General features: G+C 43.6%; 1 protein-coding gene across 1 annotated transcript in view; it reads right to left on the minus strand.

Moving 5' to 3' along the window:
* Nucleotides 1-782: 782 nt before the first annotated feature.
* The window catches only part of SLC23A2 (solute carrier family 23 member 2), a 76,218-nt gene continuing 51,606 nt past the window's right edge, over nucleotides 783-25,394 (minus strand). The window contains exons 9-15 of the mRNA XM_018568724.1: nucleotides 24,797-24,953; nucleotides 10,464-10,611; nucleotides 9,410-9,515; nucleotides 7,805-7,934; nucleotides 5,481-5,618; nucleotides 4,140-4,235; nucleotides 783-1,833 (exon numbers count right to left, since the gene is read on the minus strand). Of these exons, the coding sequence (XP_018424226.1) occupies nucleotides 1,601-1,833; nucleotides 4,140-4,235; nucleotides 5,481-5,618; nucleotides 7,805-7,934; nucleotides 9,410-9,515; nucleotides 10,464-10,611; nucleotides 24,797-24,953 (1,008 nt within the window). The 3' untranslated portion in view covers nucleotides 783-1,600. The remainder of the gene's footprint in view (nucleotides 1,834-4,139; nucleotides 4,236-5,480; nucleotides 5,619-7,804; nucleotides 7,935-9,409; nucleotides 9,516-10,463; nucleotides 10,612-24,796; nucleotides 24,954-25,394) is intronic.

Consider the following 25,394-nt stretch of genomic DNA (forward strand, 5'->3'; position numbering starts at 1 on the left):
GGGAAACTTGGCTTTCCCCAAAAAAAAATCTTTAAGAAAAAAAAAAAAAAAAACAGCTGCAGGTATAAATACAGCATTTGGATTTGTCTACACATACCAGCAGCAGCCTCCAAAATCTGGTAATCAAGGCCGGGCCTTTCTAAGGGGCAATTCTTGATATTTAAGCAGCTTGCCTGCCCCTTCCTATCTCCCGCACCATCCTTAAGGTCATGTTAGGCAGCCTATCACAGTGATAGACTAATAAGTAATGTATGGGGTGTCTGCATTTATACCTGCAGCATTTGTAATTCAGGACAGAGTCTCTTTACATTGTTCTAAATGCAGGAGGCAGTTCAGGAACTGGAAACACTGTAGGGAAAAAAAACCACTGGGTGTCATATTTGTAAACATAATAAGGGGCAATTTGATTGTGCAATTATTGACATAAAAGGGGGTGCCAGGTCAATTAACCTAATCAAGTTCTATGTTATTGACACGCTCTTCTAGTGAAATATTGGGTTGAGTACTAGTCTACAAAACAAAATGGCTCCCTCCATAGAGCATAGACCACTAGCACCTTCCCTTCTATCTGTACAGGATACATGATTGCTTACTTATGGCTAAAGTACAGTTTGAGGGCTCTAGCTGCTATTAAGAACAAAGAGATGTGTATTAAGATAATGTCTATAGATTGGAAAGGATTGGAAGTTTGCCTGGAAAAAAACCTGACGTTGGAATAAATTAAAATTGCGGAAAGGAACATAAGTTCGTCTTTCAAACGTCTAAGCTGACCATCCATGCCAAGTATCAGTAAAACATCATTAAGGCAAAAGGGATAGCCAATAAATACCAATGAAAACAATAAATATTACATGTAAATAATCTGTTGCATCGGTAAACCATAAAAATCTTCTGTTAGGGATAATGGCTGTGCAAAGAACAACATAAATAAATGTACATGTACTTCAGAAATCATCTCCATACTTATGGCTGATGGTCAGAAGTGAGCACCACCTAGTGGACATACTGGCCTCTGAACACAAACCAGTCCCCCCTTTCCCTCCAGCTTCAATCTCCTTGTGCGACTACTAGATGAAAAGGACAGGAGAAAAGCTGATGGGCTACAAAGTCACCACTGAACACTACAAACCTCGAGGGGATTGGTGGAAACCGAGGGCCAAAAGGATCACGTAATGCAGAGCTGAGACAGAGGGGGACAACCAAATTGTGCCTGCTGCTGGCACTGTACCCGTTTAATCAGTCAGTGCTGAGTTCATTGCTACGGTGCGGAAAGAGCCGGCCATGCAGAATCCAAGAACAAGAGGTCGTGAGGGAGAGGATTATGGGAAACAGGCAGAACACATATTGCTTGTAAGAATAGCAGTAGTAGGAGGGAAGAGGAGACGGGGGAAGAGGACAACACTGCATCAGAGGCACAATAATAACAAAGAGCTGATACGGGTGAGTAAGCCCACAGTACATCCTGTGTCTCAGCCCTGGAATCATTCTATGTAAATCTACAGAAAATACTTAACAAATCGTCTGATTCGAGGCTGGGTAAACCTGGCAAGAGTTAGCAAAGACGTATTCCAAGATGTGAAGTTGGATTGAGAGGCTGGGGCTATACTGTAGGCTCCAATTCCTCCTCTCCTGGACGACTTTTGCATTTCTTCCGTAGAGCCTTCCAATGATATCCCGTAAATGTGGGACTAATAGGAAGGTAACTGAAACACTTGTGCTTGCGCAGAAAGTTCATACCAAAAGGAAAGTCGTATGACTCCATTCCTTCCATAGCAGCTCCTCCTTTACCCACTCCCTGCTTCCACTTCTTAATGCCCCTTTCTTCTGCCGTACCTGGAAAGACACACAGATCTGGTTATAAAGAACACTCAACTACAAACAAATTTACTGCTCAACTCTTTCCACTAATTTCTGGGAGGTAAAAGGTCTGATCAGTGATTCCGATCAGTCGGCTCATTCAATTCTATGATAGTTCTGTTGGAAGTCTGTACTCGGCTCTAAAATAAGCCTTCTGACATTCCGTTCTAGAAGTATGTATGGCATCACCTTATGCACATCGACATCAGAGCTGACGTCAATGCTGATCTGACCATCACACATTTGGGTTTTCTATGGAGGTTTAGGATCTCAGGCCTGAAAGTCACTGAAGACCTCCACCAAGCACACAGAAAGAGTGCGCTTGGTGGGGGTCACAAAATAAACACTTTTATAGGAAGCTATATCTCCTTCCCACCGGCCCCTAACAAACTGCAACACCATAGGCGTTACAAGGGCTTCCCAATCATGTGATGACTATGTTTGGCTGTCACACTGATAGCCAAACACTGTCACACCTACTGACACTGTCACACCTACTGGCTCCTGATTGTTGCTTTGTGACTGGTCACAGTGCTCGGGTGTGTGATTGAGCACACTCCATGCACAAATCGGCAACACCAGCACAGCATTTGGCCCCATTATATGCATAGGGCAAGAGATATCATTTGTGACATCAAGTTCACCAGAGATGTAGACTAGCATACTAATGTCTACTAATCAATGAAGTCACTCCAACATAAGAAAAATGATTAAGCTTAAAGTAAGCCATGCTATTATTCTTTCTGGTATCCGGTAAATCAGTATCTGTGTGTAGATACTTGCTCTTGCTCCCTCTCTCATGTCACAGATCTCTAGCTATACCTAGACTGCTGCACCGAAAACACATTGGAGGGAATTTATCAAAGCACTTGCGACAGTTTTAGCCTCTTAGATCATTTTTTTTATGTGCAAATCTGTCTTTTAACATGTGCCCTTGTTTTCCTCAGAGCTTGCACTACTTTTACAACTGCACGTGTTTTGCATCTGTTTTCTTCAGAGCTTGCACTACTTTTTCAGTTGCATGTTTTTTACACCAGTTTTCATCTGCACTTGTCCTGCGGCTGTCTGAAACTGGAGCATCACCTAAGAAAACAATCACAACTTAAGAAGTCCCCATGACCACTTCTTCAAGATGCGACAGTTCAGCTTTTTGCCTGAAGTTACGAGTCTTCTTTCCCGGAGTCTATTAAACCCCATTTATCAACAACATTACACTAGCATCATAAATCTGGTGCAAATAATGTATATTCCGTGCAAGTTCAAACACTCGCAATTGCTATCATAAATTCCCCCCATTGGATTTGAAGGTAAAATCTCTTCTGACACTTACCTACAGATTCTTACGGCAGGAAACCCAGGTGTACCCGTTTAGATGCCTAATCTGTAAGTGGCGGTACCATGTACAATTACATGTGGGACAGTCATCCATCCCAAACTGCATGTAGTTATATCGTGTACGACTACATGCAGACTGCCACTGGCAGATGCGGCCGCTGTCCCCGTCATTTACTTGAATGAGAACAGCAGCTGCATCTGAACAGGGACACCTGGCTTTCCTGCCGCAAGAATCCATAGGTTCTTGTCACAGGAATGCCAGAACGTTCGTGGTGAATGCAGCCTTAGTATATGCATATCAAATCAGATGAGGAGTACGGACTAGACATCCCGACCCTTTATAAAAGAGGTCTACAACTGATAAATGGTTCTAGTTTTTTTTTTAGGAAGACATTTTCTGGAAATATATATATATATATAAAATCAACTATATAAATGAGATTTCTGCTGCCTTTACCATGATTTAAGAAGTAGATATTAATAGTAAAGTACAGTTAGAATATTTACCAGTACCGCCTTCTCTCTCGCAGAACTAAAGCATCCGCTAGGATCTTCAGCGTCCAACACTTCCAGCTATGTCAGATGGCCGCATCCCTCTTGCATCCCCAATGGTGTGTTCCTGCAGATCTGTACCTACCTACTGCAGCACACACAGGAGGGGAGTATAGCCATCTAGAAGTGTTGGATGCTAAAGACCAAGATCCTAGTTTTGCAAGAGAGAAGGGATTACTGGTAGCTATTATAATTGTACTTTATTAAGTATTTTTGAAGCATCAGTAAACTTGGTTCAGCTGTGTGTTGGGGAACCTGCCAATGTTGTTTATTTTCTGTACTGAACCCCCCCTCAGGTTTTCCTTTTGTACTCTACAATTGATTGAGAAAACCTATTTGTGTTTCCTCTTTAAGCTGCATTACTTGTCATCGTTCTTCTCTCAGAATTTACTTACCGGGAATAGTGTTGTCCAAAATAAAAGCTGTGCAGCCTCCCACAAACATGGCTGTAGTAAGCAGAACATTTAATATTTGATCAATCCCTACAATGCCTAAAAGAAAGAAACTTGTCACAAACATTTGCTAGAACAGTTATTATTGTAAGCTATACATTATTGTTTTTGGAAAGATAGCATCTGATTGCAACTGACAGACAAGCTTGCCTTCCAATTGCCACCAATCAGGTGCACTGTCCAGTGTAGTATCATGCTGAACCTTTCCAAAATAACTGCTAGGTTTTGCCTAGGATCTGAAGTACAAGGCATGACTTTTGCCTGCAGTACCACCTGCTGGATAAAACTGGTACTGTAGTGTCTCGGCTCAGATCCAACAACATTCAAAGAACACAGGGACATCCCGAAGCAGGACGTCATCGCGCATGCAGCTGACTTCACCACGCGTGTGGGCGATGCTGTCATCGCGCATGCACGGCGATCTTATTGACAGCTGCCGGCAACTATCTGGGTGATAGACGCCGGCAGAGAGAAGAGGGGATAGTCACTCGGCGGGATAAGGTATGCTGCCGGGTCCCCTCCTCTCACCCGAAACTGTCGCGCTCTCTGTCCATGAATTTTCAGAGCGGGTGACACCAAAATTAATGTCAGTCATTTTGGTGTCGCCCCTCCAATGGTGTCACCCAGGTGTGGACCACACCCCCCTTGGGACGCCACTAAGAACATACTGTATTACACAATGGAGGATTTTAGGATTCTGGATAATATAAACAGTGGGAAACATGGAAAAGATCCCTTCATGTTAAAGCGGAAATAAAATAAGAAAAATACGCCCCAAGAGCTTTTAGATATTAGGCACTAGGCACTAGTATGCACATCATATTAGTACATTACGGAAGCTTTACCAGCCAAACTGATCCCCTTAAGCGCTGAGCTCCTCCTCTTCATCCGTGTCTTCTGCCACTTGAATGGCACGGGAGTTACTTCGTCTCAGCATTCCGGGTCTGTGCATTGATCTGCACATGCGCAGCTCCGTGTACAGGGGGAAAACAAATGCTGACTGGTATGCTGGTAAGCTTTTATGACGAAAGAATCTTCGGTCACAAAAAGCCTGCGGATCATAAGTTGTTTTTTTGGATTTTTTTTACCCATCTTACTTCCACTTTAACACATGAAGGGTTGCAAAAGGGCAGATCAGGGATTTACTTTACAATTTGAAAAACTATTTGAGATGGTAATTGCACATACAGAATGGTATTTCCAGGATATTTAAAAGAGAAAGGCTGCTTAAAAAGAAGAAAACAAAAATGAAAAACAAAAACACAAAATGGAATTTGTACATACCTGTGACCAATGGGTTCTCCTTCAAATAACTGGGTAGCATCAACCCAAAGAATATTGAAAATCCAAGGACAAAGAGATTACGAGAAGAGTTCAGATCCACAAACTGGAGATTGGAAAGACCCACCGCAGTGATCATTCCTGTAGAAAGACAATTACGTTAATTGAAACCGCAGGTGACCACTCCTTTAAGGCAGCTCACTCATAAGAAAGCCGTGTTCTGATTATTTAAAGCTGACTTCCGGGCAGAGAAGTGCTAACCTTGCAGAGTTTCATGTTTGTTACTAGCCTGCTCAATTCAAGTGTTAGGCAATCTCTCTGCTGTTCTAATCCCAGGCAGCTCTGATGTCATAGGGTCAGCACTGCCTATAGGAGGAATGGTGGCTGGGTCTCAAAGATGAGCAACAATTCATTTTATTCCAACACTGCCCCAGCAGCCTGGTATGGGCAGCACCCTGCTCACACCACGCCGAAAGCCAGAGGGATCATGGGAATTTTGGTCTGGCTGGGTACACCTCTGTGCACAGGAAGCCACATGGGGCATCTAGCTAACCTCTGCCATTGGCTGGGGAAGACACAAAAAGGTTTTCAGTAGGGATGCACCAATACTAGTATCAGTGCCGACACCGAGTATTTGGGCGAGTACGCGTACTCGCCCAAATGCTCCGATACCTTTCCTGATACTGGAACTTCCGGTCAGAGAGACATTTCCTCTGACCGGCAGTGCTGCGAGGGATAATGGAGCCGGGAAGCTGGCTCCATGCTGTTTGGCCGGCTCAATGCTGATTGGTCCGGGAAGCCAGCTTCCCAGCCAATCGGTGTCAAGCCGGGCAAACAAATCTCATAATATGGCGACACGACCCCCACCCTGCGGACAAATCATTCCCCTCACATAGATCCTTAGCAGCCGTCATTACCGTACCAGTCCCTCGGACAGCTGGGCAGACACCGCTCTCCTGAATCTGCCTATGTCTCCTGCGTGTACAGCGCCCACGTGATCGGCCCTCAGCCTGCTACTGCACATGCACAGGATTTCTGAATGAGAGCATTGGGCAGTTTGCGCACGAGCAGTAGCACGCTGAGGGCCGATCACGCGGGCGCTGTACACACAGGAGACGTGGGCAGATCCGGGAGAGCTTGGAGAACGTTGTCTGCTCAGCTGGCCAAGGGACTGGTACGGTAATGGCTGCTGCTAATGATCTACGTGAGGGGAATGAGGTGTCTGCAGGGTTGGGGGTCATGTCACCATATTGTCAGATCTGTTTGGCCGGCCTCGATGCCGATTGGCTGGGAAGCCGGCTTCCCAGGCCAATCAGCATCGAGCCGGCAAAACAGCATGGAGTCGGCTTCCTGGGTAATCAAGAAGCTAGGCAGTGGTTAATGACACGCCGCCACGGCTCTATGCAACGGGAAGTACTGGTATCGGTGCTCTGTATCTGCGAGTACTGAAATATAAATATCGGTACTCGTTACCGAAAAACCAGTATCGGTGCATCCATAGTTGTCAGCTCTATGATGATGTCAGAGGGCTGAAATGGCAGAAAATAAAAACAAACAAGGAGCCATTCAGTGGAAAAAACTTTATGACACTCCTAAGGGGAAGCCGAGAGAAGTTTCAGCATTGTTTTCTATTTTCATGGAGATCATCTTCGGTAACCTACTAAAAAGCAAGCGTGTCCACTAGCTCATAGCAACCAAAATAACATTTTTGTATTTGCCTACCATGAAATCCATTCTTAAGGTGCCCACACACCTGACAATTATCTGCAGATTTTCTGTGGTCAGATGGAAAAAGTGCAACAGATTGGCCCAGGTGGAGATTACTCCATCCACACAGTTTAGCGTAGATGGAGGAATCTGTTGCACCTTTTCCATCTGACCCTAGAACATCAGCAGATAATTGTAAGGTGTATGGCCAGCATTAGGGTTCCCCATTGAGGGACACAGGAATTCAGGAACCGCCATTTTTTTCCCCCTTGCTAATGTCCTAACCTCCTGTAGGCAACAGTATAACCCATATGTTTCTGAATTCCAGTGTCCCTCAGTAGATGAGAAAATATTTTTGTAATTACCATTATCTATTTCCTGGAGTACATTGAGGGACAGAGGAATAAAAAAAAAACAGTTGGTTTACACTGCCCCCTAAAAGACACAACTTTTATTTATTTGTTTTTAATTTAAATTCCTGTCCCTCAATGGAAGAGAAAGAAAGATCATTTTTTTTTTCTACTATTAACTGCAGCAAGCTGATATCCAATGATAAGCACATCACAGACCTTTGTATCACACATTAACATTACACATTTCCAGAAGAAACAATGACTTACCAAACAGGGTACAAAACAGAGCTCCAAGGACAGGATCTGGCAGAGAGGCAAAGAGTGCACTGAACTTCCCAATCATGCCCAACAACAGCATAAAGGCAGCACCGTACTGGATGACCCTGCGACTGGCAACCTGGGAACAATAGGGAATGATTGCACACAAACATCACATACACTTGCTATTTATTATAAATATACAAAAGAGCTACAAGCTGCAACATATGTCACTTGTGTCTAAAGCTGCAAATATCTACAGATGGCATCTGCAGTGCCTGGTTTTGCAGTAACAGTTCTTTGTATTGTCAGTAGGTGGCGCTGTTATCAGTAAAAAGCTCATAAATGAGCTATGGAAGTTCTGCACCTTCCATCTGTTCCGATATCTATGCCCAGAATTTGCTGCCACCCAAAAAAGCTGTACATATAGGGCAGGCCATCAATCTAGATTTAGCACCATCTGCGAGAAAGCTAGATTCAAATAACTGCTGTTTTTAATGCAATCTATGCAACAGCAAAGGAAAAATATAATGGTATCAACTGACAGTTAACATTTTATTCATATGTAAAAAATCTTTATGTTATAAATAACATTAAATAAAGCATACAGCGCATCAGAAAGCCATGCATACTCTGCAAATTGATTGAGAAGAAAGCCCAGCACTGCTTGCATACATGTTGGTGGCTATGTCAAATAATGTTTCCATAGAATACTGCTTCTGCTAGAAAAAGGAGACATTCCACTGTGTGGCTAGTGAGTGTGTAAGTGGGCTAGTGAAAGACTGTTACTGAATGGACAAAATGACAGATTCTTTTTAAAGTGACACTAAACTCAGGAGTTAAATCTTCAAAATTCATTCAAGTACCTCAACTATTTACACAAATGTATCTTATTTGTGTATCACTCATCTTTAGATCCTCAAATCATCTCTGAATTGGTGCCGACACTGTCCTTCCTTCTGGAGGGTGGCTACTTTTGTTCCCCATGGCCCCTGTGTGTGTTGTAAAGTAATCACTGCTCCAAGCTCACTCCTGTGATGGACTAAAATCTCAATACAAATTAATGAACAAACATGAGATTGTAGTCCATCACAGGAGTGAGCTTGGAGTGGTGACTACTTTACAAAACAAAGTGTTTTGTTTTTTATAACCAGGTGTACAGGATAGCCTGGCCTTGATTTCCCGCATCCACACAAATCCCCCGGTGGTCTATTGTATTCTGTCAGAATACCTGATGACAGAATACCGGTGACTGCAGCTGACTGGCTGAAATGTTTTGGACTGGCTCCTTCAACAAAAGTCAATTGAAAAATCAAATATTGTCAAACAGGGGTGGGGGTCCCAAAAGGACCACACACTGTATTGGAGTTCCTGCTGACCAGTATATGGTCATCTTTAGACCTGATTAAAAAAGAAGGTGTATGGCATACCAGGGAGGACGTGAGATTTGAAAAGAAGCTGCGAGCTGATGGCAAAAATGTCTGAATTGATTGCACTCCACTCCAATTCCATACTTTGTCCTGGTCTACAGTTCTAAATCCCTAATGCCAATGTAAAGCCGCAAAATTACTTGTCACCTCTGACCTTTCTGATTCACTTCTGTACAAGACTTACCTTGGTTATCCCCAAAACTCCTATATTAGGACTGGACGATGTGGATCCATTTCCAGTGCCAAACACCCCATCCAGGACACATGAGAGACCTTCAATGAAAATCCCCCTGAACACAGACAAAATAATATATCACTAAGGAGACTGCAAGGAAGAAATACATTCCAGAAGTATAATTACATTGCCCTTTAACTTTGACCAGTAATTGAAGTGTGTAACAGAAAGTCTATCAGTACTCAATGAATGCACAACGACATTACACCTAAAGATAAAAGCATTCCGGAGTCTCCTTTGTATAAAGCATCCCTGACTTGTCCCACAGGTGCCATCCCATAACCAAAAAGTACCCTATACTGTTCTTTCTCAATTCCGCAAAAGATTAAATAAAGCTTTATGTAATAAACTGCATCAGGTCTTTAGTGAACCATCTATAAGCAACTCCTTTAGTCATCCTTTATTTATATAGCAATCTCTTCAGCCCAGGTGAGGTAGAAATAATCTGCAGCCTGAGATTGGGTCAGAATCAAATTCTCTCCCTGATTTCTTTGCCAATGCAGAGGAACGGCATGGTTACAAATGTCATGCAAAAGACAGAGGCATATGTTTTCTTAAATAATTAAAGGAGAACTATGGGGTTAAGACTTTTCCCCATAGTTCTCCTTAGGGTAACGGGAGCACACAAACTAGCGTCCTCCCGTCACCCTAGGCTCAGTATACCGCGAGCTGTGGCTCGCGGTATACTGAGACGCCACATCATACCGCGAGCTGCTCCTCGCGGTATACTAAGACGCCGCAGCTGAAGCAGGTCCCGACAATTATGGATCGGAGCGGGGAGGGGGGAATCCAGCTCCTCCCCTTTCACGGCAGAGAGCTGTGACAGGATCGAGAGGTGAGCGAACCCCGTATGTGTTCGCTCAGCTCCCGATCTACTGAGCCGACCTGTGACAGTCTCATTGTCACAGGTCGGCTAGAACTATGAGGGGAGTGAAAAGCACTCACCTCATAGATCTCCTTTAAATATATATCTGCATGCATTCCAAGAAACAACCAAACTCACCTATTAATAGCATGGATGGGAGGAGGTGGGGCACAGGAAAGGCGGGCACAGGCATAGTAATCACCAATAGATTCAATGATGCTTGCTACTACAGCGCTCAGCATTCCGATGACCCCAGCAGCGGACACAGTGGGCAGACCCCACTGAACTGCAAGAGGAAAAAATAACATGGAAAGTTAAATATAAACACAACCACTGTGGCAAAAACAGTCTAATAGGTTTAGTTAAAGTGAAGCCATAGCCACATTTCTTTTTGGTTTGGATGGATAGAGTATGGGAAGGTTAGAACAGGTTGTTATTGCTGCCTGTGTCATGTTGGAAATTCACCCTCTATTTGTCCTGATGACTACGGTCACAAAACGGAAAGTGATTGGAAATCCAGAATTTGACAGTTGTCACCTGACCCGCCCTTTATTATAGTTTCAAACATTGTGAAAGGGGGTTTTCACAATGATTGAAACTATAATAAAAAGGGCTTGACAAATTTTAGGGTGTCTCACTAGTCAGCATGACCGGACTATAGCCTTGCAATTTATGTGAAAATTTTTTAGGGACAGATAGAGCTTTCTTTTGAGGGATATAATTTGAGGGCGTTAATTTTTTTAATTATATAATGAAAAGTGCCCCCCCTTCCTGACCAGGCCATTTTTCAGTATTCAGCGCTGCGGTACTTTGACTGACATTTATTCCGTCATACAACGCTGTACTGAAATTAATTTTATACCATTTTTGGGGACAGATAGAGCTTTATTTTGGTGGTATTTAATCACCACTGCGGGTTTTATTTTTTACTATACAACAAAAAAAGTACTGAATATTAAAAAAAAAATGGTTTTCCCTTTATTATTTTAGGAAACATTTATTTTTACCCAATTTTTTGCTAAAATATAACAGTCGGGTAAATAGACACCAAACATGTGAAGCCTTAAAATTGCGCGTTGCCGCAAAATCGCAAAGAAACACCATAGCCAAAATTGGTCAGAGGCGACGCTTTTAAAAGATTTTACCGCTCATCAGTTTAGTGTTATCAGTGATTGATGGCCCTAAAATTATTGCTCTCACTCCGACGTTCGTGGCGATATGTAACACGTGCGGCATAATTGGACCAATCGTTGTTTTTGCGTGTAGGCGCATCTAACGCATTTTTGCGCATCTATGTGGGGGTGGGGGACTTTAAAACATTTTTGTGGGGTTTTTTTGTTTTGTGTGTGTACATTTTTTTATTTATGTCAGCAATTTTCTTTTCTTTTTTTACACTTTATTGTTATCACATAAAGTGCTAAGAAGTACCCTATGTGATAACAAATTACAGTTACAGATGCCCTTTATGGAGGCATCAGGGGTCTCTAAGACCCCTAATGTCACCTAGGGACCCCCAGAGAGGCTGATGAAGCACAGATCTGCTTCATCAGCTTCTCTCCGGTTTCTGTACCGGAGAGTGACTGAGGGATGCGGAAGTGATGTAATATACATCACTTCCTGCATTCAGAGATCGGGAGGAGAGCGGAGGGAGATCGGGTCGTGATCTCCCTCCGTTCTCAGTGCACAGACATCGCCCGGACGGACGCCCGGGATCGCGGCGGCGGGGGCAGCGATGGCGGTGACCAGAGGTAAGGGGGAGGCGCACCCTCACTTGTATCATACAAGCGATCGGGCGTCTTTACAGACGCCGGACCGCTTGTATGTAAACGGCCATCGTTGGCCCTTTAAAATCCTGGCGGGTTCCCGCTGGTGCGCACCAGGGGGCGCGGGCACGAAGGACGTCTAAAGACGCCCACCCGCATCCAGGAGACTACCGTCCGGCCGTCTTTCAACAATCGGCAGACAGGAGGTGGTTAAATTGCGTGCGCCCTCATGATTGCAAAAAAAACTACCACACTGAAAATTGGCCAAAGGCGATGCTTTAATCAGTTTAGTGTTATCAGTGATTAATGGCCCTAAAATTATTGCTCGCACTCTGACATTCACGGTGATATGCAACATGTGCGGCACAATAGGCGGAATCTTTGTTTTCGCACGTAGGCGCACCCGACGCATGCTTGCATGTATATGTGGGGCACGGGGGACTTTTTTGTGTTTTTTTATGCTTCTTTATTTTTTTATTACTTTTTAAAAAAATTTTTTTACACTTAACTTTATTGCTATCACATGGGGGGGGGGCAATTTACATGACAGGTCCTCTTTATGGAGCCATCAGGGGTCTCCAAGATCCCTAAAGTCACCTAGGGACCCCCAGAGAAGCTGATGAAGTAGAGGTCTGTTTCACCAGCTTCTGTAGCTGGCGAGTGAAAGCAGAATGCGGAAGTGATGTAATATACGGGGACGCAGAGGAGATCAGAGGGAGACCATGTACCGATCTCCCTTTGATTTCCTGTCACAGAGCAGCCGTGTTGGTCCCAGCCACACCAGGCACAGCGGATCTCAGGACCGCTAACGGCAGTGACATGGATCGGGCGTGGATCGCTTGTATTAGCAGGAGCCAGCTGGCTGTTTAATTACAACAGCCGATCGGGAAGCTACTCGCCCGGCTCTGGTGTCCTCTTGTGACTCATTGGCTTTTAACTACATCCATTTTATTATGGCTCCTAGTGGTGCCAAGATGGGTTACAGCTCGCTCTGGCTCTAGAGAGGTCAGACAGCTGGGTGCATCCCATCTATATTGTTGTGATCATTTCTGGCTGCAGCTCGGGTCTCGAAGTGTCTCTGGCCTTTTACTTCTGCTTTAAACCATGCCATCCGGCTTCATGCTGGGAATGCTGAATGCAGATTAATTGAGAATGATATCTGTTTGGAGGCTTTGGTTAGTCTTTCAGCAAGGTTCAAACACTAATTGAAGCTTGCTGCAGCCTTTTAACAGCTTGATTAAACGTTATGTAGCATTTAAGATAGCTGTTTAAATGCTTTGTAAATGTACGCTCTCTCTCTCTCTTTAGTGTGAAAGCCTTTGTGAACTAGGCCATACAAACTCAGGCAGATAGTGGAGGTGCCAATATACCAGCCTGTAAGGTTACATATGATGTTTGCATTGCTGGTTAGGAAAATGACAAGTAAAAACAAACTGCTATGCATATAGCTGAATGACTGGCCTGGATCATTGCAATGATGTGTGGCTTTAATGACAGGCACTGTATGGCGAATTACCTTTCATAGTTAAAGTGACACTAAACTGAGAAGTTAAAAAGGAACTTTACCCTCATCTTTATAATAACCGCAAATGGACCTTTAGAAATGTTTGGTAATGACAATCTACTTCTAGATAATTGCCGGCTTTGTAGTCTTTAAAGTGAGGGACATGATTTTAATGTATAAAATGTTTGGTGGTGATGGCAACATCAGCTATAAACCTTTTACTCTAAACTCCCCAACAAGGACTAGAGGCCACCACCTAAAACTGGTGGAGAAAAGATTTAACTGCCAAGGGCATAGGGGATTCTTCTCAGTCAGAGCGGTTACATTTTGGAACTCTCTGCCAGAAGCAGTGGTATCAGCAGAGAGTATTGAATCATTCACAAATAAATTAGATAGCTTCCTCAGAGACCGTAACATACAGGGTTACAGGTACTCTTAAAACCTAGGACCACACAGGGACTTGTATACACATACGCACGCACACCATACACACAAAAGGTTGAACTCGATGGACCTGTGTCTTTATTCAGCCTCAAATACTATGTAACTATGCATACCTTATTTCCCTTTTCTTCCCCAGTCTTTTCATTGTGGTCATTTTAACTAAGGGCAGGTTCCCTTTACTTCCTGGAACTCTGGCACATGTGACTAGGTCATGTGACCATGCACATCATGGCAGGGGAGGAAAATACCTTTCCCTGAGATCTGGTGAGATTACAGATGAGATTTCCCAGCAATGCGCTGCTGATGTGACCTTCCATTAGATCATTTGTGCCGTAGAGGGCCAGGAAGTAGATGAACTCTATTTGTAAGTAAATGAAAAACAAGTTTGTTTAACTAATGTAAGATGATTTTAAATCAGCATGCAGAGCTGCATACTCATGTGACTTTTAGTGAAAGGGAGTAAAGGTCCACTCTAAATCTTAAAAATGCATTCAAATACCCCAACTAATGACAAAAATGTATCTTATTTGTGTATCGCTCGGCTGTAGATCCTCCAATCATCTCTGAATTGGTGCTGACACTGTCCTTCCTTCTGGAGGGGGGCTACTTTTGTCCCCCATGGTCCCTGTGTGTGTTATGTGTGTGTTATGTGTGTGTTATGTGTGTGTTATGTAGTCACCGCTCCAAGCTTGCTCCCGTGATGGACTACAATCTCAATATTTATTTTATTATTGGTATTTATGTAGCACCCACAGTTTACAAAGCATTTTACATAGTTGGACAACGACATCAGTTGCTGCTCTCAAGGAGCTTACAATCTAAGGTCCCTATCTCACTTGCATGCATGCAGGGCAAATTTAGACAGGAGACAATTAAGCTACCAGCATGTCTTTGGAGTGTGGGAGGAAACTGGAGTACCCAGAGTAAACCCACAAAAGCACAGGGAGAACATCTCCTTGCAGATAGTGACCTGACCGGGATTTGAACCGGGGACCCTCAGTGATGCATAGCAGGGACCATGGGCAACAAAAGTAGCCCCCCTCCAGAAGGAAGGACAGTGTCAGCACCAATTCAGAGATGATTGGAGGATCTACAGCCGAATGATACACAAATAAGATACATTTTTGTTAATAGTTAAGGTACTTGAATGTATTTTTAAGATTAACGCCTGAGTTTAGTGTCACTTTAAATGCAAAAAATTGGTACAGCAAGGAACAGTAAGTTTCTATAAATCTCGTATTGTCATATGTAAAAACAAAAACCCAAACGGGGTATGTATGATCTGGCCCCTGTGTCTCATGGCAAGGCGACACATTGGGGGTGATTTATATAGAGTTATGCAAATGAGAATTGTAGTGCATTATGGCCACTAGGTGGAGCCGAGGAGCAGAATAAATGACCTACAATCTGTCACTATGCCATAAAACAGGAGAGCAGGTCATACAAGAGCGACCATTATCCACTGCAGATAATGGTCAACTTATAAGAAACTGAGGGAAACTGAGGACAGTAAAGCCTTCTTAAAACAGAAGGTATTCACATGTATCATTCTATCACATATCCCAAACCTATGGGGATTATTCCTCATTTCAGGACAGTGGGCGGAGCCATGCAGATCATTTCATGATATGCTCCCAAACAGTCAGATACACATCCAGAATCGCTGGTCTATAGTCCAAATATAGCCGAAAATTAGAGAGCCATTTATTCCAAACTGCTAGGTGCTAAAACAACAAAGATATACTCACCCAAGGCTCCGAGCCGGCTTCTTCTTAGACCAGTCCCTGGATTGTGTCTCTGCCTCCTCTACAGCGGCCTAAGGTCCAGTAAATCATCAAGTCTATAAACTGCATAGATGTGAGGACGCTGAGGAACATTCCAAAGTGCTGTGGAGGAGACAAGCTGGAGGGAGCGCTGTGACAGCTGGCCGGCTAAAGCTGGCCATACACCTATAGATTATCTGCAGATGTTCTATGGTCAGACGGAAAAAGTGCCACAGATTCCTCCATCTACGCTACACTGTGTGGATGGAGGAATCTCCCGCTGGGCCAAGCTACAGTAACTTGCTAGTTGGCCCTGCTGGCTCTCAAAACACCCAAACAATCTGATTGGATCCAGGCATTGTTCAGGTGTTTTGAGAGCAAGCGGGGCCAACTAGCAAGATACTGAAGCTTGGCCCAGTGGGAGATTCCTCCATCCACACAGTTTAGCGTAGATGGAGGAATCTGTTGCACTTTTTCCATCTGACCCTAGAACATCTGCAGATAATCTATAGGTGCATGGCCAGCTTTAGAGCTTAGGGTGAGTATAACTTTGTTATTTTAGCACCTAGACAAAAACAAGCACTTAACCCTTGCAGCCCAGTGGTAGCCCCACTGCAAGGCTTAATAAAAAAAAATTCCTTGCGTTCTTCTTTAATGTGCTGCGTGTAAATTCAATTGGAGGGATTTTTGATTCCTTTAGTGCCTTCTCACCATAACCTGTATGGTTATACTTCTCTCGTGAGGGTGACTTACAAAGTGCCATGCAAAACATGAACTACAGAATTCCTATTACAAATGATGTGCATATGAGAGAGAATCTGTGCAAATAGACATGTAAATTCACCGCAATTGCTAAATAGAGAAAAAACACATCAGCAGCATACAACTTGTAACTCTACCCTGATTACAGGGCTCAGGCACAATGGCCACCCTCACTTCTGCTCAATGTGACGAACAACAGACAAGAAAAAGCTTAGAGCTTCAGGTTTTAAGATTCAGGCAACCTGTTCCATTGCACAGCGTAAGACACGTCAGCTGTAAATGATAAAGTAATTACAGTAGGCATTCTGTAGGGCCCAGGGCATCCATTCAGCAGTGTTGTGCACCTGAGAGGAAGCTGCCATATCAGTGGAGGTGCAAGCTAACCCTGGATAGCTCTAAGGTGCCCATACACCTTACAATTATCTGCAGATTTTCTGTGGTCAGATGGAAAAAGTGCAACAGATTGGCCCAGGTGGAGATTACACCATCCACACAGTTTAGTGTAGATGGAGGAATCTGTTGCACCTTTTCCATCTGACCATAGAAAATCTGCAGATTATTGTAAGGTGCATGGCCAGCTTTAGACCCGGCCCCCTGATGACATCAGTTTAATCCAGTAATCAAACCTCTGGATGTGTGCCTAGGCCTTGTCATGGATACAGAAGCTCTACTGCTTTTATTCCGGAATTTGAGGCCAAAAGGTACATTTTTGCTTACTGACTGGTTTGTCACAATAAGCCAAGCAATGAATCCGTGTTACACAGTCCTACTGTAGATTTAGGCTCCATTCACATCTATATTTTAGGTGCGATTAGGGATTCCTGCATCAGGAACTTGCAATTTCCTGCAGCAGGAATCCCTAATCTGCCATTTACAAGCGGAAGCTGTCACCCATTCAAGTTAATGATCGGGTGACAGCCGCTGCATTTGAAAGCGGCAGAACACCAGCACACCGTATGTAATCGTATTGGATAGGATTACATGCAGTTAGGAATCAATCACTATCCCCGGAAGCAGATTACATGCAGTGTGCCGGCATTCTGCCGCTGTGACCCGATCATTAACTTGAATGGGTGATAGCTGCTACTTGCAAACAGCAGATTAGGGATTCCTGCTGGAGGAAATCGCAAGTTCCTGACGCAGGAATCCCTAATCGCACCTAAAATATAGGTGTGAATGGAGCCCTAATGTCTGCTTTAAAGGGTTAGTCCACCTATACAATAAAATTGTGCATGTATTCAAGCCTCTCTAGTAAAACTGCTCAGATTTTGAAAAAGAAGCCGCTTTCTAATATCATACCTGTAGGCAATGCGCAGCCTAGCCCATGCCTGTGCGGAAAGCTCCAGGTAGGTGACCACCAACGTTCAACATCACCCACCCAGTCCCAACCCCCCTTCCCAAGATGGCAGAATGCAGAGGATGTTGGGTACATGTCCCCTAGGTTCACAGGAACGAGTGCTCTGCTCATTCAAAATCCACACGTGCTCTCTCCCTCTGTCGCAGCATCAGCTGAGCTCAGCGCTGTGTGAGGGGGAGAGAGCATGCTGTACATTCGTGGGATTTGAACCATCCAATGCGCTAATTACTGTAGAGCCTGGGGGTGTGTGCCCAATGTCTGGTGCATCCTGCCATCTGGGGAAGGAAGGAGGTTGGTGGAAAATGTTGGGGTTTACCTGTCTAGGAGTTTTTCGGACAGGGTTGAGAGAAGCCATGCACGGCCTACAGGTATGACATTGAAAGGAGGCTTCTTTTTCCAAATCTGAGCATCTTTACTTGGGATGCAAAGATGATTTTATTTTCATCTAATTTTCGCTGGATGCATCATCTATTTAAATGAAAGGAAACGCATGAAATGCTTGTCAGCTTGCCTTGGCATGCAAAGCAAAATGAGTCTTTTTTTATTTAGTCAATGGAAAATGCATCAAGGAAAAGTCTTAAATGGGCCCTTAAAGAAAATTCCTTTCCGATGTGAATTGCAGAACAATATGTTGCATGTTCTGTTCAGGTCCACACAAGGTAAACTATATAGAGTGGGCGACATTCACAATGAAGATGAATTATCTCCAAGACAATCATAGATTGAATACAGTCCATTGTTCGTGTACTTTAATGCTCCAGTACACAATAGGAGATATAAAGAAACTTTCCATTCTGGACCTGCGTGTCTACAGTGCTGATAAGCACAAGTCTTCCACCATCTCAGTAGGTGATCAGCTACTTTGAAACAAGGCAAGCAGAAATCATTGCTTCCCTCGGTTGTCAAAAACATGAACCTCAACAAACGGGCCTTATTATTAAAGTAACTGCGGCCGTTTCTGGTGACCAAAAGACAACATATCAAGTGAATGCACAATATTACCTTGGTCTCTACAAGAATCCTTTACCTAGAACGATGCATCCTGAGACCAGCGTTCGACAAACACAAGATATGCAAGTCCCTGTGTACACTGCTCTAATGGAGGGAAAGCCACAAGCGGCGGAATATTAGCACTGCAACGGCAAAAGTAAAGATGATTTCCATAGGGCCAAGCCTCTCAGTTCTGCTCTTTAGCACAATCTCTGACCAGACAGAAGGGGCAGCAATCGTTCAGCGTATTGCTGCCTCTTCGGGCATAGACTGGGTCTAAGCACACAGGTGAGTCAGAGCAGTGTACACAGAGAATGCAGCCCAGTGGAGCCACTGACTATAAACTATGGCTCAGCCAAAAGGCTGGGCTGATTGTTTTAACCTCCAATACTTAGGCTCCAAAAAGGTGTTTCTATGAACATACATACATGAATGGTAAGATGAACAGTGTGTAAAGCAAAGCCAAAAAATGTGAAGGGTTAAAAGTGGAAGAAGCAGGAAAATATGTGCAAAAAATGAAAACAAGGGAGAAGGAAAAATAAAGGAAATGACACACAGTCAAGCCATCCATCTCGTCTTGTGTACTAAATCCAATATGTACTTAAAGAATGCGTGCATTTATCCTTTTGGCCCTTTTAAGATGACCCAAGTGATCCCTCGCCCCCCTTTCCATCCCCACAGATGCATACTTACCGAATTCTGACAGGCCCAGCCTCCGTTCTTTGTTTACATCCTGCAGTCAATGTCTCCTTCTCCCGGCCGCACCATTGACTTGCATGGGGTTCGTCTACCTTCACCTCTGTCCTCTTTTCTGGGAGCCAAGCCCCATAGAAGCCAATGGGGATGTACTACGCAGGCGCAGCAGAGAGAGGGAATAGTTTTCTGCAGGATGTAAACAAACATTGGAGGCCGGTCCTGCCCGAACTCGGTTAGTTTGCATCTTTCCCGGGGAGGGGATCCATTAGGTCATTTTAAAGGGGCCAAAAAGATAAGTGCACTTTATTTTAAAGTGCACTTATCCTTTCGCTTTATGAAGTTAGTGGGTAGGGGAGGTAAGCACTCTTCTTAGTTATAGTCTATTTAAAAAGTTTAAGGTTTATTCTAGTCCTGTTTAGTATCCCATAGCAGCAGCAAGGTGACAGGCACAGCCATTACTTGGCATCCAAAAAGATTGTTTAAGGTGACATGCTCCCTCACAAACTAACCTGCTTAAAGTGACACTAAACTCAGGAGTTAAATCTTAAAAATGCATTTAAGTACCTTAACAAAAAATCTATCTTATTTGTGTATCACTCGGCTGTAGATCCTCACATCATCTCTGAATTGGTGCTGACACTGTCCTTCCTTCTGGAGGGGGCTACATCGTTCCCCATGGTTCCTGTGTGTGTTGTAAAGTAGTCACCGCTCCAGTGATGGACTACAATCTCAATACAAATTTGTAAACTAAACTTGAGATTGTAGTCCATCATGGGAGTGAGCTTGGACCGGTGACTACTTTACAACACACACAGGGGCCATGGGGAACAAAAGTAGCCCCCCTCCAGAAGGAAGGGCAGTGTCAGCACCAATTCAGAGAAGATTTGAAGATCTAAAGCTGAGAGATACACAAATAATGCATTTATGTTAGTTAGGGTACTTGAATGCATTTTTAAGATTTAACTCCTGAGTTTAGTGTCACTTTAAATCTGTGGCTTAAGGTTAACTCAGTTCCAACCCATAGAATAGCAGATCCCAGACAGAATCCACAATATTTCAGATGTTCTATGGGACTGGCTGAACCCCTAAACTTGGGGACCATTAGTACGCTATTCTCAAATAGTGTTATTAGAGCTCTGGTTCACACCTCCAGAATGACACAATGCTGTATGGTGCCTCTCTAAAGGCCATTGCAGTGCACATATTACATCGAGGGCTCTGGCATACTCTTAAAGGGTTTTAGAGCTTTTTCACTTGATAATAATGCCAGATGTATGGATTTTGTACTTTCTCCCTGAGCTTGCGTGGGTTTCCTCCCACACCCCAAAGACATGCTGGTAGGTTAATTGGCTCCTGTCGGCGTGTGTGTGTACACACAAATGTGAAATTGGGACCTTCGATTGTAATCTCCTTGAGTGTAGGGACTGATGTGCATGAGCACTATGTAAAGTGCTGTGTAAATTGTTGACGCTTTATAAATACCTGTCACAATAAATAAAGAGAAGGATCATAATCAAATCATAAGATTCTAACATGAACCTTACAAAACAGACTAAAGTACTCCTACCTGAAAATACCAGCGACAATAACTTCCCTTTTTCTCGGGTTTAGGCCTCATTCCCACTAAGAGCCGGCCCGTGCAGATCCGTGCGGCATGCACGGCCGTATCGGGCAGCTCCCGGGAAGGACAGGTGCTGCGTGTGATTGAACGCTGCAGCCTGTCCTTCTCTATGGGAGCCCGCGGCTGTACGACACCCTACATTTTCCCGAACTGCACATCCGTGCGGGTGTCCGTGCTCGGACGCAGACAGGAGCCATTCTCCCACGTACTCCCATAGAGAAGGACAGGCTGCTGCGTACAATCACACGCAGCACCTGTCCTTCCTGGGAGCGCCCCGATACGGCCATGCACGCCGCACGGATCTGTACCGGCCGGCTCTTAGTAGTGTGAATGAGGCATTGCAGTGTTTTATAAGATACAAAACAAAAGCTGCATTTTTAGGCAATATCTTTATCTGACCTCGCTGCCATTTATTACAAACTCTTTGAAAACTAAAATGTTGCCTTTCCTTTGGGAGTTTCTTTCTGCAAGTTTTGGGGTGGAGTATTGACATGATGCAGCCTAGTAGTGTGTGATTATTGTATTGGGCAGAACACAAAGCCGCGCTCTGTACACACCATACACACGGCCCATGCTGACGGCAGATATAAACAGATCTGCTTGAACATATTCACTTGTAGATAAATATGGAAGTGTAATGTCATCAGTGAAAGCTGCAGGAGGGGGCGTACGTGCTAAAAGATTAAAGTCATGGAAGGATGGAAAATTCCTATAAAAACAGAGAAGACCCAGATACTAAATAGAATGAAAGGAAGCATAAAATAAAGAGAACTGTGAGCAGCAAACTTCCTTTTTCTTGTCATTTCAATGTGTTTCGTCATTGTATCATTATCACAGAGAGCAAAATATGTAATAAATAGATTTCAACTGTTTACAGTTAATGAAAAACTCTAGACCATGTGCAGGCAACCTTGGAGCTCCAACTGTGGCCAAACTACAAATCCAATCATGCCTCTGCCTTTGGGAGTTATGTCTATTTTCCTGAATGTCTCTTTGTCCCAAATTAGAGAAAAAGATTTCCCGTCACTTCCTTTCCTTGTGACCCCCCTGCCTCTGGTATAGGGAGTGAGCGGATACCTCCCCAATTATGACACAGCAATAAAAACCTGATCTAGGTTGTAACCTCACCCTCCAACTAGAAAATAAAGGATTTTGGTTGAAGCCACATTTGGAACAAAGTCAAGTGCTTTGTGGCCCAGTCTAGGGGCAAGCTTGGCTGTGGGCGGTGCATCCTGGCCAATTCCTTAAAGAAAAAGAAAATACCCTTTAAAAACAGGGATGGAAAGGGTATAAATGAATATTTATTAGGGATGCAACGATACTGTTTTTTCCGTATCAAATACGAGTACTAATACTTTGTTTTCGGTACTCTCAGATACTGATGCTTCCGCTGGCATGGAGCCGGCTTCCCGGGCAATCAGGAAGCCGGGCGGTGGGCAATGACATATCGTCTGACTTCCTGTTTGTCCGGGGATCCGGCTCTATGTTGTTTGGCCCGGCTTGTTTGTGATTGGCTGGGAAACCGGCTACTCTGGCAATCAGCATAGAGGTGGCTTCTCGATCGGCCGGCCAATCAGGAAGCCGGGCCATTACTCGCTGCTCAGCTTCCTGATCGCACGGGAAGCTGCCTCCATGTTCCCCTACGGCACTACGGGTCAAAGGAATTCTTCCTCTGACCTGAAGTTCTGGTATCGGGGAAGGTATCGGAGCATTTAGGCGAGTACGAGGGTGTGAGCCACCGATACCAATACTAGTACCAGTATCGGTGCACCCTTAATACATAATGGAGATGGATATAAAAAAGTATTTCTCCTGATACAAGCTTTTATCTCTGAACTGGCTTTAGTCACACGTGGACTCGTTTGCTTTTCCTCGATATTACAACAAAGTGTTGTTATCAAAGTTTTCATCAAGGTTACAATTACCGGGATCCCGTATATAAATCTTTTAAACTATTTCTTTGCAATATAGAGAATAGATTATTGTGGATGTATGTCCTAATACACCTATATAAATGTGATGCTATTTTTCATTATGAATGTGTTGGCTCTTTGCCTGAGGTATCTCTGCTATTAACTGGGCTTTGTTGCTATATTATGGTGTTGGGAGTTTTATAAGCCTTAGACAAGGAGTGGCAGGCAAATATTTACTCATGATTAAATAACGTTATTTTCAACTGTTTTGGCTCAATGAGCTTGCCATATGCCCTCTATATTTGGATAGTTTATGACGATAGAAAAATATGCTTTTCATATAAAAAGCATAGGATGGTAAAACAATGCAGGAAGCCAAGCGTGCCGAGAGAAAGAATGTTCACCCTGAAGTGTGAAATACTGGATTTACAGATTTTAACAGCAAGCAAAATAAAATAAAGGTGGGAGATGGGTTATGAGCATTCACTTTGGTGCAACTGGATTAGTACATACAAAAGGTAAGGTAAAACAGAATGTATGCAACATGACGGTAATGGGACAATTTGCTACAGTTCTCACTGTTTGTTTTTTTTTTTTTTAAAGAGTACCTGTCATCCCCACATAAACCATAGAGCAATGCTGTGAGATGGACCAGCATCATGCACATGGTGCTTCAAGCCACCAGTTCCTAATGAAGGTGATGAACCAAAGCATAACTGCGTCCATCTTCTATGGGGGACAGGTAAACATTAATGCAATCAAAGATAAAAAACACAATAAAACCACAGAAGAAACACAAACAATGGGAATTAATTTTAAAAAGCTGCAAAGACCATGTCAAAGGACACGGATTTGAGAAAGCTGCAGTTTGTTAACATTACCCGTCTACTGCACCAATATGGGATATGAAAGCTGCAATATAATAATTAAAGATCTGATCTGGCTATATACCGTATAAACAAATTATACTGGACCCTATTCATAAAAGTGTCTGAGGAAGACTAGTTCTTGTTGCATGTAATAGCCGATCAAATTCCCCAGGCTACCATGGGGAGCAAAGGGACACAATCTGATTGAATGCTAAAGGTTAGAAGATTGTCTTTTATGCAAAAGGACCACGATGACATGTCAGGTGCTACAAGATTTTAATACCAATGTGCAACTTCCCTTCTTAAAATATCACAAATGACCAAAGTACAAGACTGTTGCACTCCATTACCAGATCCTGGGAGCTGCTTTCATTTCCTACCACCTCTTTGCAGACGTTGTTTATTAAATCCCCTGTTTGAAGGCAAATCTGTCATCAATGAAATCACCCGTTTCAGAAACCTGTAACAGAAGCGGTCATTATCTGACTCACAGGCCCCACACTACATCCAGGCCAGAGAAGTCCAACTGATTGAGCTTCACTGAAAGCCCCTGGGATGCCACCTAAGAGGAGAATGGCTGCTTTCGTCAGAGGTTTCACACTCGGGTATTTTGCACTGTGACAGTTTTTAGTAACAGAGCAGAAGGCGATGATGCCCAACGCCACGCAACCATTCAGAAAGTGTAAACGGATTTGAGAGTGGTTGCTGGGGATTTCAGTACATCATTGCAATGCTTCTACATCAGCTTTCAGAGCTTAATAGACTTCATATCTACAGAATAATACTCACATGGATAGGGAATTTTAAACCAAGGGGCTACATCCAGAACGCCTTTCCTGGCATCGGTACGGGCATAAAACCCATATTTAGTATTATCTGGTGGAAAAACATCCGTCACAGTAAAGATAAAACACAGCAACCAGGACACGAGGATTGCCATAATAATCTGAAAAAACAAAACACAAAAATAGAATTCAGTACATAAACTGCACTAGTTTCTCCTTTTATTTTCCGTTAGCAGCAATAAGAACCACCCCACCCCTAGCTTCTTAGATCTTCCGGACACAACAAAGTTCACAGTTCTAGGTGGAAATTGGTTCTCAGATCCTAAGGTGTCACACTGTCGCAGATTAAGGCTGCAATCGATTAATAGACAATAAAAATAGTTGTCAACTATTCTCATTGATTAGTTGGTTGGATCCCCTAGCTCTCTCCTCCACGCTGGGAGGAGGGCACAGCAAGCAGTGGGCGGGTGCAATAACCAGGGATAGCCCCACTGCAAGGGTTAATACATTTTTTTATCTGGAGTTCTTCTTTAAAATTCTGCAGCATTCATTAACATAAAAGCCGCTGATAATGCCATGAATGTCTTTGTTCAGCACTTCAT

Source organism: Nanorana parkeri, unplaced genomic scaffold (genome assembly GCF_000935625.1).
Source record: "Nanorana parkeri isolate BGI_ZX_2015 unplaced genomic scaffold, ASM93562v1 scaffold1234, whole genome shotgun sequence".
Taxonomy (NCBI): domain Eukaryota; kingdom Metazoa; phylum Chordata; class Amphibia; order Anura; family Dicroglossidae; genus Nanorana; species Nanorana parkeri.